This window comes from Sus scrofa, chromosome 7 (assembly GCF_054392235.1).
Source record: "Sus scrofa isolate SSC_HxYL_T2T_F1_AM1 chromosome 7, Sscrofa_HxYL_maternal_Yorkshire_Landrace_v2.0, whole genome shotgun sequence".
NCBI classification, from domain to species: domain Eukaryota; kingdom Metazoa; phylum Chordata; class Mammalia; order Artiodactyla; family Suidae; genus Sus; species Sus scrofa.
The window spans coordinates 33,621,061-33,639,833 of NC_139389.1; the positions used below are offsets into that span (position 1 = coordinate 33,621,061).

At 49.1% G+C, this 18,773-nt stretch overlaps 2 protein-coding genes across 3 annotated transcripts in view; one reads left to right on the forward strand and one right to left on the reverse strand.

Annotated features, from left to right (window-relative positions):
- Window positions 1-275: 275 nt before the first annotated feature.
- Window positions 276-18,773, reverse strand: part of TAP1 (transporter 1, ATP binding cassette subfamily B member) — a 682,515-nt gene continuing 664,017 nt past the window's right edge. Inside the window, 11 exon segments of one of the 2 annotated variants that reach the window (NM_001044581.1) lie at window positions 674-900; window positions 1,631-1,767; window positions 2,540-2,702; window positions 2,937-3,110; window positions 3,942-4,130; window positions 4,302-4,430; window positions 5,493-5,690; window positions 6,116-6,321; window positions 7,860-7,990; window positions 8,125-8,239; window positions 8,705-9,310. In NM_001044581.1, coding sequence (NP_001038046.1) covers window positions 688-900; window positions 1,631-1,767; window positions 2,540-2,702; window positions 2,937-3,110; window positions 3,942-4,130; window positions 4,302-4,430; window positions 5,493-5,690; window positions 6,116-6,321; window positions 7,860-7,990; window positions 8,125-8,239; window positions 8,705-9,290 — 2,241 coding nt within the window. In that variant the 5' untranslated portion in view covers window positions 9,291-9,310 and the 3' untranslated portion in view covers window positions 674-687. 2 annotated transcript variants of the gene reach the window in all.
- On the forward strand, window positions 9,719-14,806 carry PSMB9 (proteasome 20S subunit beta 9). The gene is given in 6 exon segments (NM_001037961.1): window positions 9,719-9,964; window positions 11,785-11,852; window positions 12,803-12,934; window positions 13,591-13,720; window positions 13,971-14,112; window positions 14,630-14,806. Coding segments are annotated over 6 exon segments (660 nt in total). The 5' UTR covers window positions 9,719-9,904; the 3' UTR covers window positions 14,758-14,806.

Below are 18,773 nucleotides of genomic sequence, written 5' to 3' on the forward strand. Positions count from 1 at the left end.
GCTCGGCCTCAATCTTCCACCCCGCGGCCGTGAGGCACTGCAGTTGGTGCCTCAGACGACCACGCTGTATCCCTGTCTGGCTCGTTCTTAGGGGCAGGCATAGGAGGATGGAGAAGGGGAGGGGGTAAGCATAGGAAATAGAAAACTTAAGGGGGAAGATGGCACACTTAGGGCTGTGAAACATTGAGGATGCTGAAGGTGGGAGAGACCCGCTCCTGAAAAATGCACTACACATGTTGAGCCATTCGGTGCACTGAAAACTCCAGAGACCACAGTACGAAACACCAATTTTATTATAAATACCAAGAATCCACAGGGTATTTATGGGCCAGCACATGCTTCTGATGAGACCCGAAAGGAGCTGACCTTCCCTTTCTGCGTATTTTAAATATTTCACTTCATTTTCAGGGTTCTAGCCACACCAACCTGGCTCCAAGGAGTTACACTACAGAGTTAGGAGCCCGGTTTTCTCCCAGGAAATCTGCATTATCAAGAGGAGCTTGGACAGTGGGTGACACTCATGCCAAAATCTCAGGCATTACCTAGGGGGTTACATTTTAGAATGTGACCCCCCCCTTCCCCCCAGAAGCAGCTGCACCTCTAGTTAAGACCCTTGTTCTCAAATTCTCCACTATACAGAGGAGAGAAAAAGGGAGGGAGATGGAGTGTGCAGGTCTGAGAAGAGCTTCACTCAGGAGCATCTGACCCACCAGGAGCCTGCAACATGGTCCAATAGCGCCCCTTATTAGCCATGAGCTGCTGGTGGGTTCCCTCCTCAACAATGGTGCCTCCTTCCAGAAAGAGGATGTGATTGGCCTGCTCCACGGAACTAAGACGCTGGGTGATGAGAAGCACAGACCGGGAGTACCGCTCAGGGCTTTCATACAGGAGCGACTCCACCTGAGAAAAAAACACAGACTCTGTCAGAGCTGGGGACCACTCCCAGAAGAGCTGGGACAGACCTCGCCAGGATCACTGCCACTTCTGCCAGGAACCCCAAAATCAAAGCTTCTCATTCTGAGTGCTTCTCTGTCCAACTTTTGATCTGTTAAGGACGGTTTACATGAGGGGGCAAGAGCGTGTCCTATGGTGAAACTCATAAGTATGAAGGGTATTGAGTAGCCTCTCCTCTCTAATTTTTATATTCTCTTTCAAGGAGACATAAGTGAGTAGTAAAGAGAATGAATATTCGAGTCAGGCAGACTCGAATTTGGGTCCAGGCTCTGCTATTCAACATTGAGCTGAATGCTATCGAGTGGGTTGTTCAGCCTCTCTTAGCCTGCATTTTAGCATCTGTTCGATGAAGATAACAACAGCCAGCTCACAAGCATTCACGATGAATAATTAAATGAGAGAGTACATGGAAAGGGCCTGTTAACATTTCTGGCACATGGTAAGATTTCAACTAATATTGGTATGATGGGATCTTTTCTTTTATGTTTGGCTTCACAGATTCAGAGTCTGAGGATCGTCTCTTTTAACTGACTCTAGGCATGTTGGGGAGAAGCGAAGGGGAACTGAGAATTGCAAAGACTGGTTTGGATGATTATGATGTTAGTACAATAACAAAGGATGAGTGAAGGAAGGAGGACTGGGTGGGTTACAGGCATTAAGAAGATGACTCTCTCACCCGTGCTTGACTGTTTGCATCCAGGGCACTGGTAGCATCATCCAGGATGAGTACCCGTGGTTTCCGGATCAAGGCTCGAGCCAAGGCCACTGCCTGTCGCTGACCCCCTGATAGCTGGCTCCCAGCCTCACCTACCTCTGCAGAGACAAGTGCCCAGGTAAGAGCTGGATAAACACATGTGCATCCATGTGCTTGCATGCATGCGCGAGCGTGTGTGCACATGTGCACGCACGCACGCGCGTGCACACACACACACACACACACACACTCGGACTAACAGATACAGCTGGATAGGGAAGGTTCTGGGAAGGTGAAGGAGTTCTGAGGATATGAGGATGAAAGAGCCATAGAAACAAGCTCTTACAACTTCATACTGATGAATAAAGGCAAGACTATTGGATTTCAACAAAGGTAAAGATGTCTGAGCCATAAAATAAAATTTAAAAAAAAAAAGAGTTCCTGCTGTGGCACAGTGGGTTAAGGATGCAACTGCAGGAGTTCCTGACATGACTCAGTGGTTTATGAACCCAACTAGTATCCACGTGGACTCGGGTTAGATCCCTGGCCTTGCTCAGTGGGTTAAGGATCCAGCATTGCCATGAGCTGTGGTGTAGGTCAGCAGCTGTAGCTCCGATTCGACCCCTAGCCTGGGAATGTCCATATGCTGTGGTGCAGCTCCAAAAAAAAGCAAAAAAAAACAAAACAAAACAAAACCCGAATGCTGTGGCTCAGGTCGCCTTGGAGGTGCAGTTCAATCCCTGGCCTGGTGCAGTGGGTTAAAGGATCTGGCGTTGCTGCAGCTGCTGCATAGGTTGCATCCGAGGCTTGGATTCAGACTATGGGTGTGGCCATAAAAAACTAGCCCCCCCAAAAAAGATGCCTGGGTGGTGATATGAGAGGAGAGAGCACCTGTGTCGTAGCCTTGCGGGAGCTTGGAGATGAAGCTATGGGCTCCGGACTCCACGGCGGCAGCTATGACTTCCTCCATTGCTGGCTTCTGGCTCAGGCCATAGGCAATGTTTTCTTGAAAACTTCTTCCAAAGAGCTGTGGCTCTTGCCCCACCGCAGCCACCTGGGACAAAGCATGATGAGAGAACGAGGAACACAGGAGTATGATGATCTGGAGACTGAAGACTGAAAATCTTTATTGTGAACAAATCATGAAATCACACAGCCTCTCTCCTGAACACACCCCCCGCCCCCCCAGGATCTCCTGTCATTCCCAGCACTCCTTTCAGAGTGCCCAGTGAGCATGGTCTTCTTACTCGCAGCTCCCTGCCCTCCCCTGTGCCACCTTCTTGCTCACCTGTCTGTGCAGGTAGCGGTGCTCATATTCAGGAAGGGGCTTCTCACCCAGCAGCACCTGCCCCTCCGTGGGCTGGTACAGGTTCTGCAGCAGGGCAGCCACGGTGCTCTTCCCAGACCCATTGGGCCCCACGAGGGCGGTCACCTCACCAGGACGTAGAGTGAACGTGAGGCCCTGGAGGCCAGAGAATCACACACTAAGAGGCAGATCAAGGCCCCTAACCTTAAGAGCGTCATGGACTTGGCCCATTGTTTTGTCAGTGTCTCACCCCAGAGAAGAAAAGAGGAAAGTGGAGAAACACAGCAACTCCTACCCTCCCACATGCACAGACTTCTGCTCCTCAGCGATGCCACCTCCCCGTGGACTAGAGATGGAAGAAGAGACAAAGACCAGGGCAAAGACCATGCCGCACACTCAATCTCAGAGACCAGGAGAAAAAAAGAAAAAAAAAATCACATTTGAAATCACAAATGGAAAGAAAAAGGAGGAGTTCCTGTTGTGGCTCAGGAGGTTAAGACCCTGACATAGTGTCCGTGAGGATACAGGTTCAATCCTTGGCTTCGCCCAGTGGGTTAAGGATCTGGTGTGGCTGCAGCTGCCCCGTTCAGTCACAGAAGTGGCTCAGAGCCGGTGTTGCTGTGGCTGTGATGCAGGCCGGCAGCTGCAGCTTCACTTCAGCTCCTGGCCCAGTGTGACCATTAAAAAAAGGAAGAAAAAAGGCAAGAAAAAGGAAAGATGGAAGACCAGATGGATACACAGATTTTGCAGCAGTTCCTTAGGATATGACAGCCTTCTCCCTGAAAGCCTCCTTTCCTGTCCTCCCTGGAAATCCAAACTAGGTCTTGAGTTTGGGGCAATTTTATGGAACAGATGATGCTCATCTTTGCCTCTGAAGGGTAAAGAAGGATCTAGCTACACCTGATGTTAAGCAGACTGAAGGCAGGAAGACGATTCAGATCGAGCTGAGAGGAAGATTGGTGGAGTGCAGGGGTTGGTGGGTTGTACCTGCAGCACTGGGACCTCTGGTCGGTTCGGGTAGGCAAAGGAGACATTCTGGAACTTGACAAGCCCCTCTGACTTTAAGGAAGTCAACGATCCACTGGCCGGGCAGCGAGGGATTCGGTCCAGATACTCAAATATTTCCTTTGAGGAGCCCACAGCCTTCTGTACCCTGGGGTAGGTGGACAGCAGTACCTGGAGGGGAGGTATGAATAGTGAGATGGGAGGAGGTAGTGGGGGAGGGACCTAATCTGCCTGCCAGGATTATGTGATGTGAGAAGGGCAAAGCATGGAAGGAAGGTGACTCAGATGGTGATGGGACAGGGGAGGGAAAAGCCCTGGGATGTGAGAATGGAAGGACCTCACCTGAACAGCTTCGGTGAACTGGATCTGGTAGAGAACAAATGTGACGAGGTTTCCGCTGCTTATAGCCCCACCTGCCACCAGCTTCCCGCCAACATACAGGATTCCCACCTTCAGCAACATCCCTGAGATCTGTGGAGAGACCACACAGAAAAGGGACTTTTGTAGAAAAATCTAGAGGGGCTGCAGAGAAGCAGAATCATTAGCATTAAGGAGATAAGAAGTTCTTGGAGTTCCCGTCGTGGCTCAGTGGTTAACAAATCCAACTAGGAACCAGGAGGTTGCGGGTTCGATCTCTGGCCTCGCTCAGTGGGTTAAGGATCGGGTGTTGCCATGAGCTGTGGTGTAGGTCAAAGATGTGGCTCGGATCTAGTGTTGCTGTGGCTGTAGCTCTAGGGTAGGCTGGCAGCCGTAGCTCCGACTGGACCCCTTGCCAGGGAAACTCCAAATGCCTCAGGTACAGCCCTAAAAAGCAAAAACAAACAAATAAACAAAAAAAAGGAATGAACCATAGCAATGCCACGGAGTCTCACTCAGTTATACAGAAAAGAAGCCAATCGTTATTACCATCACCATTATCACCTTGTCTGGGAAGCATTTACTCTGCACAAAAGGCTTTCATGAATGTAATGTCATCTAATAGTCGCATCAAAAGCCCCATAAACAAGGTTAGGTCACTGCCATTTTTAAAACTGAGAAAACAGTCTCAGAGAAGTGAAGTCACCAGCCCCTGGTCACAGAGCCGGAAAATGGCAGCATCGTGATAGGAACTTGATGGCTGGTCGTGTTCGCTTTCGGTTACATCACAGGTGCCCCTCATCCTTGCTTCTGCTACTCCCAGGACTCTCACTAGCATCCATGTAGTGTCAGCATGAAACGGGACAGGGTGCCAGAATTTATAGTCCTCTGAGCACCCCCTTGAGGCAAAAGAAGGCCTTGGAAAACACTTCCCTAAAGAGAGGGTTGGGTGGATTTTTGTGTACCGTAGTGAAAGGAAGCCATCTAGCACGCCTAAAAAGGGGGGAGGGGGTTAGGAACAGTGAGTAGGGTGACTGAGCCTCCGGTTGTTAGAATATGGCCACTGAACCAACCACTGGGCAGTGGAGGAAGAGTGTGGAGCAGGGTCATGGGAAAGGGAATGGCATTGAGGCATCTTGGGGACAAGGGACTAGGCAGTCATCTGCAGGTGCTCACACTGGTGGTCCAGAGGTCGACCGCATAGGCCAGGGCCTCCTTCTGGTTGAGTGTCTTCATGTCCTGCAGCTTTTGCTTGAACTTCTGGGCCTCACCCTCTTCATTGGCAAAGCTCCGGACAGTAGGCATAGCTGACAGAACCTCAATGGCCACCTGGCTTGACTTTGCCAGAGATTCCTGCACCTGTGCTGCCAGCACCTGTGGAGACGTGGACCAGAGATGCCACACATGATTGTTGACAAACCATAGGGGACACTAGTACCTGAGTTATCCGATTAGAGTTTAAAGGTGAGACGTGGCAGAGGGAAGGCAAGGGGACAAAGGGACACAGCCAGGCCCCCAGATACTAAAGGATACAGAGAAGAGGAAAATGACTTAGAAGCGTCGTAGGGGAGCATATTCTTGAGATGGGTGATCATGTTCTTAAAGACAGATTGTGGGCAGGCATTAGAAGAGAAGACACAAGGGATGTGAAGATCAACACTGAGCAATCTGGGAACATGGACGACAGGGACAAGGAGTCCCACAAAGAGGAGAACCAGTGAAGGTGCCAGGAAAGGGATCTGAGCCCACCAAGTCTGGGATGAGGGTCAGTGTAGGTTGAGGCAACTCCCTAGACATACCTGGTGCCATTTCCCCAGCTTCTCAGGCAGAAGGAAAAGCAGTGGCAAGGCGGCCAGGGTGACCATGGTGAGGGGAGGTGACCCCCAGAGCATGAGCCCTAAGAGACACAGTCCCCGTGCGAGGTACCACAGCAAGAGGCTCAGCTCCGAACTCAGAGACACACTCACAGTGGATGTGTCCTCTGTTACCCGAGATGTGATGGCACCTGCCAAGGGTTCAAGAGAAGAGAGTGGAGTGAACAGGAGGCTCAGAGTGATGGGAGCGACGAGCAATGAGCCAGGTGCCACAGCGAAGGGCATCAACACAGTGTTCTAAGAAGGTCAGGAAAAGGAGTTCCCGTCGCGGCGCAGTGGTTAACGAATCCGACTAGGAACCATGAGGTTGCGGGTTCGATCCCTGCCCTTGCTCAGTGGGTTAACGATCCGGCGTTGCTGTGAGCTGTGATGTAGGTTGCAGACTTGGCTCGGATCCGCGTTGCTGTGGCTCTGGCGTAGGCCGGTGGCTACAGCTCCAATTCGACCCCTAGCCTGGGAACCTCCATATGCCGCGGGAGCGGCCCAAGAAATAGCGGGGAAAAAAAAAAAAAAAAAGACAAAGAAGGTCAGGAAAACAAGGTCTGTGGTTGGGGGAGGACTGAAACATAATGCAAGAAAAATGTGTTAGAGTGGAAAAGCCTGGCCAAAGACCTTCGTTTTAACTATAAAGAAATTGATGCCCAGAGTTCCCACTGTGGCTCAGCGGTTAAGGACCTGACGCCGTCTCTGTGAGGTTGCAGGCTGGAACCCTGGCTTCGCTCAGTGGGTTAAGGACCAGCTGTTGCCACAAGCTGTGGCGTAGGTCACAGATGCTGGATCAGGTGTTGCCATGACTGGCACAGGCCTCACCTGTAGCTCTGATTCAACCCCTGGCCCAGGAACTTCCATATGCCACAGGTGCAGTCATAAAAGAAAAAAAAATTTTTAAAGAAATGGATGCCCATGTGAACTTCTGTTTCTCTGACAGGTGTCTGTTCCTTAAAGAACTTGTATATACCATGCTCATAGGTAGGAAGAACTTAAGCTGGTCATACAAGAGCTGGAGAAAAATGGAGAGACTACTAGAGAGCAGTCCAGGAAACCACAGCAAGCACTGGATTGGGAATCAAGACATGGGTTCTGCTCTCAAGTTTGTCTTCATCCATGTGCATCCATGCAAATGTTGGCATTTAGGTCTAGACCTCATTTCACTTCTCTGTAAAATGAGTCAGCTAGACTCTCTAATCTCAAAATTTCCAGGTTTGAAATTCTACCTAAATACACTTATAGGGATAGTTTATGGAAAAATCTTGGGTGGAAACAGTAGGTTAATCATTTTTTTTTTTTGTTTTATTGTGTTTTTGGTTTTGTCTTTTTTTTTTTTTTTTTTTTTTTTTTTTTTTTGCCCTTCCCACAGCATGCAGAATTTCCCTGGCCAGATGGAACCTCGCCATAGAAGCAAACTGAGTCACAGCAGCGATCTGAGCCACAGCAGCCACAGAACTACAGCAGTGGCAACACCAGATCCTTAACCCGCTGAGCCACCGGCGAACTCCAACAGTAGGCTTTTCTAAAGGTAAAGAGCATATCTTGCTCTTGAAGTACATCAAGAATAAAAAGGGACACCATTTGTGTGTGTGTGAGAGAAAGATCAAGATTATAAGTAAAAGATGAAGTGTGGGGATACAAATAGAAAACAGACGGATAATGAAAGAGGTTCATAAGACACCTGTTTGATTCTTCTGAAAAAACTCTGTTTCTTGGCGCAGGACAGACCGAAACACCTCTCCCTGCAGGTGGCTGTGCACGCGGCCCATGGTGCTGTTATAGATCCCGTCGCACACGAACTCCAGCACCGAGCTAGAGGGAGACAAAGAAGGAGGGCCGGTCGGTCAGGGACCCCGTAGAAGTGCACTTTGGAGGGCGGCCCCAACTTCCAACTGCGCCCTTTTCAGGGTCCCCCGTCCCCAGCCTTCCAAGCTCAGCAGTCAGACCTGGCTATGATGAGGATGGACATGAGAGTTAGGTTCTGCGTGAAGGCAGCACCTGCCCCATCTCGTAGAATCCAGTCAGTGAGCCGGCCTGTGAAGAACGGAATGGCCATCTCCCCTGGGGAGGGAGAGGAGAGATGGGCGGGTCAGAAAGAGCAAGTCTAAGCAGCCTAAGCAGCTCAGCTCTAACCAGGCTGCACCTCCCGCCCATCCTCCCTTCACCCTTGCCCATTATCCTGCAGAAACAGCGCACACTCTCGGCACTGGAATGGGCCCCCGGGGAACTCGTAATCCTGTGGCCTCACCAGACCTTTAGAGGGTTAATTAAGAAGCCTAGGATGGTAGGAGGAAAGAGCTCGCCCAAGGTGGCCAGTGAAGCAACACCTGAGCAGCACTGGAGTCCAGGACTCCTGACTCCCACCCAGTCCAGGGCTCTTTCCTCTCCACCAAGTGGACCTGAGCGGGGTGGGCTTGCTCTTATCCACATTTCCGAGAACTCACACCTGTCTATCTCACTGACCGTTAGGCTTGATTCCTACCCAGCCCTCTAGCCTCCCTCTCCCTCCCCCCGCATCCCCCTTACCAAGGCTGGAGAGGACCACCAGGGTCAGAAGGAGCCAGAGGTGGCGGATCTCTGAGCCCAGGCAGCCGAGAAGCCGGCTCACTGTCACTCCAGAGCCTCTGTGACTTCCTTGCACCCAAAGGCTGCTAAGCTTATGCCACAGGGCGGCCGCGGGCAATGCCGCCGCATAGCTGAGGGCGAAGGCATCGAGGCGACTCCCCCAGTGCAGTAGCCGCGTGCTGTCAGCCGCTCCCGAGCCCAACTCTCGGAACAAGGCAAGTCCCGGCAGAGCCAAGCCCAGAGCCGCCGCCAGCGGCTCCAAAGCTGCCAGCCATCCCCGAAGTCCTGTGCTTTTCTCCCGGAAGCCAACCGTCGCCCTGAGGACGCTGCGGGCCCCCAACCACAGCACAGCCCAACGGCTCAGGCCCACCACCCAGACCCGGAGCAGCGGCAGCGCTGGGGGCAGCAGCAGGGAGGATATCCGGGGCAGCGCCGGCCGGAGCAGCACCCAGTCGGCGAGAAGCAGCAGCGCTGCCCCCAGCCAAGGGAGGGAAGCTCGGGAGACGCAGAGACACCCGCAGGGAGCGGAGGACCCCGAGCTGGCCATTGGCCGTACGAGGTCGACCCCCGGCCTGGGGCTCTCGCTATCCCTGCTGGGCTGGATTCTCTGGATGCTGTCGGAGTGGGTGCCCGAGCAGGCCCGGACCCGCAGCGGGGAGGGTCCAGGGGCGGGCCGGGGCGGGGATCTCGGAAAGTCCCGGGAACCGACCTGGACCGCCTCAGCGAGCTGGAAGCAAGCGGTTTATGGGAAAGGGAAAACGAAAGCGGCCGCCGGCTCACTAGACCCGCCCACTTCCCCAAGGCGGCCAGCCCGGACTATTTTGGAGGAGGGCGTTGGCATCAGATCTGAGGTTTGGGGGAGGAGCCCTGGCGCTCCACCTTCACTATCACCAACGCCAGACCCTCCTTCTTTCCTTGCCTCCTCTTGCGGGATCCAATGGTCTGGACTTTTTCACCCCAGCCCTTTGGTAGGGATCTTACGTCATCTGTCTCCGGGCAGACCTGCACCACACAGGTTGGCGCAGGGGTGCGAAGCCGCAAGGAGCGGACCCGGGCGCCCCCTGGCGGGCGTGGTGAAGGGGCGGGGCTGTAAGGCAGCTCACCCCGTGCTGTCCCAGGTCGGAAACCAGTGCCCAAGGCAGCGAGGAGCGTGGCACCGGGATGCTGCGGGCTGGAGGACCTACTGGGGACTTACCCCGGGCCGGAGAAGTCCACACTGGGGTAATGAGTCTGGGCTTGAGGGCCAGCAGAGGGGTGGAGCGACAAGGGGACCCTGGAAGCGCCAAGGAGTAAATTTGAAGACTAACAAGCGTGAGGAGATAGCTTGTAGCAGCCAGCTGCTTGCACCCTGAAATGAATACAGGCGTCTCTGTTCTGGAGGGGGTCGTCTAGGGGTCCGCGAAGGGACTGGGCACGCGAGGCTGGTAGAAAGGGGGTGCATTGGCCCTTAGGTGGAAGCGTTAAGGGGAAGCTGTTCCAAAGCGCTTTCGCTTTCACTCTGGACTGGAGGGGGGGGATGGTTAAATCAAGGGAGGGGGTTGGAGAGGATGCACAGAGATGAGGAAATTGTGCCCTGGGTGAAGTAGGACAGCGCTTGAGAGATGGGAGTATGGGTACTAATGGAGAAGGGACACAACCGTTTGATAAGCCAGCCCTTGGGTAACTCATAGTCTGATCATGGGGGTTCTATGTGAGCTGGTAGTGCCCTTCTCCAGCTGGGCCCAGGAAGGCTCCTGCTTGGCCCAGGCGCTGCCATGCTCCCTTTCCAAGGTCTTGCACACACCTGCCGGGGGACTTTTGCCCAGGTTGGGCCCCCGGGGGGCAGATGGCAGCCCAAGACTGGCTGGCTTCTGCTCTCAAACTACTGCCACCACTCAGCGTCAGAGCAGCTTTGTTGTAAAGCAACACCCTCTAGGATGGGGTTGCCCCTGTTCCCTGGTGGGCTATTCATGACCAATCAGTAGGTCAAAATGAACACTCAGGCTAATATCCCTGGGGGCCAAGGTAACTTATGGAGTGGTGAGAAGGAGAGCCATAAAACCATTTATAAATCAGATAATCTCCCCTCACAGCCAGATGAGCAGTGGAGAGTAAGAAGTCAGAACAAAGCATGAGAACTAGACCTGGGTTTTAGTTGTGTGCTTTGGACGAGTCACTCACCTTCTCAGTGACTCAGTTTCTTCTAAAGGTTCTTTCCAACTCAACGGGAGTTAAAATTGTACCTTTATTCTCCTTCATTCTTTCTTCTTCTCCTTAATTTCCTTTCTTGACCTGGAAAAGTCAGCTCAAACTCCCCAATCAAATGCTCCCTTGGTACAAATCCCTTCCCCTGTCTACTGAGATATCTATTTGCGTCTTGATCAGAAATCCTTGAATGAAACCTTTGTCTCATGTGCTTCTTGCTCTTTCCTCCTTCCTTTTCACTGGCCATGCTAACCACTGACCTCTGAGGTGTTTTCCATTGTTCAATAAACTGAAAGCTCACTTCTGATGAAAGGTGTGGGATGGATGATTCCGGGCCAAAAAAAAAAAAAACTAGAGCTTGTTACCTTGTTTCCCAAGATGATCACGGTAACTTGCTGGGGGGGGGGGGGGGGTCGGTAGCACAGCTGTACACACAGCAAGCAGATGTGGAGGTAATTCACTTGCACAGCTGCCTCTGGGTGCTTGGAAGTGCCCTCCCCCACCCTTTAATCAAAAGGAGTCCTTCTGCCTCTAGGCACCTCACCCTGTCTCTCTCTTTACGATGCAAAGAACTCCACTTAGGAAGGTTGGGGCTCAGGGATGCCCTTCCTTCTGTGTGATACCATGGCCAGGCTCTGACCTTCCCTTGCAGCCAGGAGAGACAAGAGAGAAAATGGAAAGATGGAGGGAAAAAAAAATCCAATACTGGAAGTCCCCTCTGGCCTCAATGACCGTGTGACCTTGAGCCAGACATCTCCCCTCTCTTGAGGCTGTTTCCTCAAGAAGGAAGGGATCCCTCCACATGAAGGGATCAAGGCTCTTCCTGCTCTGATAGTCCCTCCTCTGTGTCTCTGCAGACAACCATCATGGCGGTGGAGTTTGATGGGGGCGTCGTGGTGGGATCTGATTCCCGGGTGTCTGCAGGGTAAGTACAAGTGATGGTGTATACTTTTGGAAGGAAGCTAATGGTCCCAAACACACGTTTTTCTTAACCATTCATGAAGAGACTGATGAACTGGTGCTTTGGAGACACTGATTTAACCTTTCAGAAAGGCCACTATAATAAGATATTGGGTGGGTATTTTTTCGGGACTCTAAAGGGTTTGGGGGGTAGAGATTTCAGAGACCTTCTTGCCACCTGTGTTTAGAGATAGAAAAAAATGCTTCTGCCAGGCAGATATTGTGTTTTCTCATCCACTGTGTGTTGAACTAATTTCATCTTCCTCCCTTCTGGCTAGTTTCCTCACATACAAAATATATATATATAGGATTTGGTCAATACTATTTAATGTTCCCATAGAACACATAACTTCCTCCAGATGGTTAATAGCAAAGAAAAATTAATAAGGGGAACATTATTCTTTTTTTTTGTCTTTTCGTATTTTTCTAGGGCCAAGCCCACGGCATATGGAGGTTCCCAGGCTAGGGGTCTAATTGGAGCTGTAGCCGCCAGGCCTACACCAAAGCCACAGCAACACAGGATCCAGGCTGCATCTGCAACCCACACCACAGCCCACGGCAACGCCGGATCCCAACCCACTGAGCGAGGCCAGGGATCGAACCCGCAACCCCATGGTTCTTAGTCGGATTCGTCAACCACTGAGCCACGACAGGAACTGCAGGGAAACATTATTCTTAATTTTTTTTTTTGTTTTATCGTAAAAGTCTAAGACTGAAAATAAGTCTAATTTTGACCATCGCCTGCAGCGTTTCATTTATTTGAGATGATTCTTTGCTTTTGGCTTTCATTCATGCATTAAATGTAATGTATTCTGAAGGTGTTCTCTTATGGAGTAAATTTGAGAAACACTGAGAGATTAACATCAAGAATTTGGGCACTTCTGACATTGCTGACTTCTGCCTTCTTCTTGACAGAGAGGCGGTGGTAAACCGAGTGTTTGACAAGCTGTCCCCCCTGCATCATCGAATCTACTGTGCGCTCTCTGGCTCAGCCGCTGATGCTCAGGCCATAGCGGACATGGCCGCCTACCAGCTGGAGCTCCATGGGTATGAAGCTTTGGGGTCCTCAGTCCACCCCAGCTAGAGCTTCCCCAACCAGTGAACCCCTATACAGTGTCCTGGTCCAGGAACACTGCAGTGGAAAATGAAAAATTCTTGTTTTGGCTCCCGCTTTTATTAGCCTTGAACTGGCACTTAAATCTCTTGAAGCTGGTTTCTGCACCTGTAGAGTAGAGATATTAATAGTACCTACCCTACCTCACTAGATCAAGTGATGAGCAGGAAAGGGGTTTGAAAACTGCAAACCAGTACCCTCATATAAATAATGAGGAAGGTAATGACACCATGGCCCACCATAATATCAGGCAGTGACCTGCGAGAAACCAAGGTCATTTGGGGCAGAAGTAAAGCTTATCTGCTTTTCCCCACATGGGCAGCGTTCTTGCAGCCAAGAGAGTTATGTCACTAGGGAGTGGGGGTGGGACAGGGTAAAGGAAGGAAATAAATGAAATCTTACCCATTGGTGATGTGAGACTGGTTCGCCTGTACACGTGGGAGGGGAACTGGAGTTAGGATCTTTGCAGCTGTAAGTTTCAGGTGTCACTTGGCAGGGAGGATGGTAATGACCCGGGAGGATGGTAATGACCTGGGAGGATGGAACTCCCGGAAATTATCTTGACGCCTACGCCTAACACTTCCTTTAGAATGGAACTGGAAGAACCTCCACTTGTTCTGGCTGCTGCAAACGTGGTGAGGAACATCAGCTATAAATATCGGGAGGACCTATCTGCACATCTCATGGTAGCCGGCTGGGACCAACGTGAAGGGGGCCAGGTGAGTCCCTCCCAATGTACTCCTTCCCTGGGGGTTCCTCTCTCCCCCAGAGAGGGAGATGGAGGTCCTATGTCATTCTAGCAATGAGTTTCAAAGATGCTGCCTCTAAAAGCATGGTATAGACGCAAAGGATAAGGGTGGAGGATGCTGGGGCTTCATTGCAGAGTGGGGAGCCCACCTGCTTGTCTTGGTGGTAAGTAGAGGATTGATGCTTTCACAGTCTGACCTGTAGGATGCCCCCCGCCCCCAGGTATATGGAACCATGGGAGGAATGCTGATTCGACAGCCCTTTGCCATCGGTGGCTCTGGCAGCACCTACATCTACGGTTATGTGGACGCGGCATATAAGCCAGGCATGTCCCCTGAGGAGTGCAGGCGCTTCACCACAAATGGTAACTAACCCGGGGCAGGAGTTAAATATGGGAAGGAAGCAGAGTACAAGGAACAGGAAGAGGAATATGCGGGTGACCATTTAATTAAATAGCCACACTGGGACGCTTTGAGAGTGAAAGGGGGCAGGGCCGGTGGTGAACTAGATGGGATTTCAGGACAAACGGCATAAACTAGGACTGTTGTGAGCACACCAAGTTAAGTTATATGGTGACTACAAGAACCAGTGCGCCAGCTCTTAAGAGGCGATTGCTAAATATGCAAGAATTTGTGAGCTACTTGTTTATCTATTTACACTTGAAATCACTCGTGGCAAGAGTGTTGAGACCATGGACATCAGGAGATGCCAGAGATGAAGATTTTTAAGTGGGTTCACCAGTACACCATGAAATATGCATCTCTAGGAGACGGGATTTTGAAGTCTGAAAGTGGTAGTAGGCATATAGACAGCAAGGAAAGGAAAAGATTTTTAAAGCTAAGCCATTCTCTCTTCTCTCTCCAACTTGAAACCCTCTGCAGCTATTGCTCTGGCCATGAACCGGGATGGCTCTAGCGGGGGTGTCATCTATCTGGTCACCATTACAGCTGCTGGTGTGGACCATCGAGTAATCTTGGGCAATGAGCTGCCAAAATTCTATGACGAGTGACTCTTCCTCAGACCTCCCTGCTGTATTTTGTAATAAACGTTCTGGGCCCGGAACCTGGTATGGTCAGTGGGTGCTCGGCGAGATGAAGCTTGGGAAGGGAGCTTCTTCCCTCACAGATGGTAGCTTATCCTTTTTATTCTTTTGTGCCCAGCTTGCAAACATCTTTCCCAGAGGAAAGTGCATCGGGAGGATGCTGGAACTAGGAAGAACCCTATACGTGACAGGCCATCATGTTTTGAGTGATTTTGAAATATTAAAAATGATATAAAGTCTCATTCTGACGCTCAGAGGATGAAAGTGCAATTGAGCTGGCATTCCTTCCTTCAGGCTAAGACCGATAGGTAACTAAGACACACATGTGAGAATTAGTGAAAAGCACCTGCAAACTCACATGTAAAAGAATTCCTTTCATAGGGTGTTCCCATCGTGGCGCAGTGGAAACGAATCCGACTAGGAGCCATGACGTTGCAGGTTCGATCCCTGGCCTTGCTCAGTGGGTTAAGGATCCGGCGTTGCTGTGAGCTGTGGCGTAGGTCACAGATCTGGTGTTGCTATGGCTGTGGCATAGGCTGGCAGTTACAGCTCCGATTAGACCCCTAGCCTGGGAACCTCCATATGCCACAGGTGCAACCCTCAAAAAGACAAAGGACAAAACAAAAAACAAAAAAAAAAATTCTTTCATAATGCATGCATTCATCTCTAGGTCAAAATATGATAAATACTTACATATATTGGGGGTGGGGACACTTGTGACTTTCAGATAATAGCAGTAACCCCAAAACTACATTTACTGAATGAAGCAGGCATTAGCTAAAGGCTTATAAACTTTATCTCTGGAGTTCCTGTCGTGGTGCAGTGGTTAACGAATCCGACTAGGAACCATGAGGTTGCGGGTTTGATCCCTGGCCTCACTCAGTGGGTTAACGATCCGGTGTTGCCGTAAGCTGTGGTGTAGGTTGGTTGCAGATGCGGCTTGGATCCCGAGTTGCTGTGGCTCTGGCGTAGGCTGGTGGCTACAGCTCCGATTAGACTCCTAGCCTGGGAAACTCCATATGCCGCGGGAGTGGCCCAAGAAATAGCAAAAAGACCAAAAAATAAATAAATAAACAAATAAATAAATAAATAAACTTTATCTCTTAGAACCCAAACAAAAATACATTCTATAGATACTATAGCTACTTCTACGTAGGATAGAGGAGAGCCTAGAATAGTTCCTGGCAAGTGCAAAAACTGAGATGTGGGATTTAGTTTGGCATATGTCCTTTCTTTACCACTACATACAACTTTCTACTTTCTCAAGCTTCATATATTGTATCCTTTTTCTTTTAATGGCTTTCATCTTTACTATTTAGTATTATCTATTACATTTCAATTTTTCTTTAAAAATTAGCATTATATTAAAATTGTGTATATTATGCATCTAAAATGTATAAAGAGGAAAGCCTTATATAACATTAAATATTTTATATAGCATAATATAAAGAATAACTGCTAAGAATAACAAAAATAATACACCCTCTGAAAATAAGTAAAATATAAAATGCATAAATTGGTTAAAAAACAGTATAACTAGGAGTTCCCATCATGGCACAGTGGTTAACGAATCCAACTAGGAACCATGAGGTTGCGGGTTCGATCCCTGGCCTTGCTCAGTCGGTTAAAGATCTGGCATTGCCGTGAGCTGTGGTGTAGGTTGCAGACTCAGCTCGGGTCCCGTGTTGCTATGGCTCTGGTGTAGGCCAGTGGCTACAGCTCCAATTAGACCCCTAGCCTAGGAACTCCATATGCCTCGAGAGTGGCCCAATAAATGGCAAAAAGACAAAAAAAAAAAGTATAACTATATAAATATGTCCTCACAATTTGTTACATCTTATTGATTCTTCAATAAAGGCATTACACCATTCTAGGTGATGTGATAAACAAGACATTATAGACTTTACATTGTACCATGGCAAGAAATGGTTATTAATAATACAATTGTAGAACTGTATTATTTAATTGTACAGTTGCATTATTTAATTATAATTATCATAAATTCTTTGATGGAGAGGAAGTCAGAATCAGTTCTAAGAAGACCTCAGCACTCCAAGAATGATGTCAAATAACCCCCTTCATGGTGAATTATGCACTTATTTACTATGAGATATATTTATTCTTCAGAGATTCCTTGTTGGTGTATCAGTTGTAGATTTTTGGTTTGCAGTTATTTTGAAGTTTTGATAAGAGTCTATATGTATATGAGATTGTTTTAAGTTGTTGTTCTCTTAATTGCAAGTTCATCTCCAGTGTCCTGCATTTGTACCCACCTCTTCTCATGGTTTCTGATTTTGGTGGTATAATTGTGCATGGATGATTTCGTATCTTTACTGTATATATATATACCTTTACTGGTGAGCCTTGTCATTTGTGGAATTTTTGTTTCCTGTTGCTGTCTTTTCTTTTCTGCCTAGAGAAGTTCCTTTAGTATTTGTTGTAAGGCTGGTTTAGTGTTGCTGAATTCTCTCAACTTTTGCTTATCTGTGAAGGTTTTGATTTCCCCTTCAAATCTGAATGAGAGCCTTGCTGGGTAAAATAATCTTGGTTGGAGGTGTTTTCTTTTCATCACGTTAAGTATATCATGCCACTCCCTTCTGGCCTGCAGAGTTTCTGCTGAAAAATCTGCCGATAACCTTATTGGGGTTCCCTTGTATGTTACTTGTTTCTTTTCCCTAGCTGCTTTCAAGATTTTCTCTTTGTCTTTAATTTTGGTTAGTTTGATTAATATGTGTCTCTGTGTATTTTTTTTTTTTTAATCAGCTGCCTCTGTAGCATATGGACATTCCCTGGCTAGGGATCAAATCGGAGCTACAGGTGCCAGCCACAACCACAGCCACAGCAATGCCAGATCCAAGCCACATCTGTGACCTACGCTGCAGCTTGAAGCAATGCAGGATTCTTATCTCACTGAGTGAGGCCAGGGATTGAACCTGCATCCTCACAGATACCAGTCGGGTTCTTAACCTGCTATGCTACAACACGAGCTCCCTCCTCTCCTCCTTGAAATCTGCACTAGTTAATTCAGACTATGATTTGACACTTAGGAAGCTGTTACTAGATACTTGAGTAACTGTATTGAACAAGCTGAGTTCTGGTCCTGTCTTTGGCATGGTCTTCCTGAGCGACAGGACAAATGAGTTCCCTTCTCGGAGCCCTCATTTTCTCTTCTGTCAAATGAAGGCGTTGAGTGACTTCTAAGGGGGTTTACAGCTTTGACATTCAATGCCGTTTTGCTCGTAAGTGAGCGCTTGGGAAATGTATTTAACAGAAATTCTAGTAGGCTACCCAGGAAGCTTCTGTTTGCTTTTCTAACATCCCAGGCTAAACATACACATTCAAAATACCCTAAAACACTCTTATGTCCTTGAGAGTGTGTATTTGGTTTGCAGAAAAATAATTTAACATTACGAGAGCCTTGAGTTCTTTCTAGTCATGATATTTAAATTATCTTGAAGTTTAACATAACTTAAGAGCCTATATCTCTCACTGATCACAACGAAACTCTGGGGAATAGACAAAAGCAAGTACTAAACAACTCCAAAAAATCAGCAAAAGCAGGTGGATTGTGGAGAGGGTCAAAACTTGGAGGGGCAAAGCTGGAATTGCGGGGAATGGAGTGTTCAGTTTTTTCTTCTTTCCTCTCACGGCTCTGTCCTGAAGTCAAATATCAATTGTGGAGCAGCCCTGCTGAGTTGACTCTCAGAGAAAAAGACCATTGCTATGGCCAGAGGAACTAAGAAAAGGGGCCCCTGTGGGCAGGAGTGTGGAGGGGTATCTCCCAAGTGAGAGCTGGAGAAGGGGATTCCCTGATTCTAGGTGTGAACCCTTGTGACGACCGGGGTGCCCCCTGAGCTGCACATGCGTGTTCCTCGAATCCGTAACAGCACAGCAGAGACTTTGAGAACAGAAGTAAAATTTAAACCTTTTTTTTTTTTTTTTTTTTTTTTTTTTTTTCTGTCTGTGCCCACAGCATGCAGAAA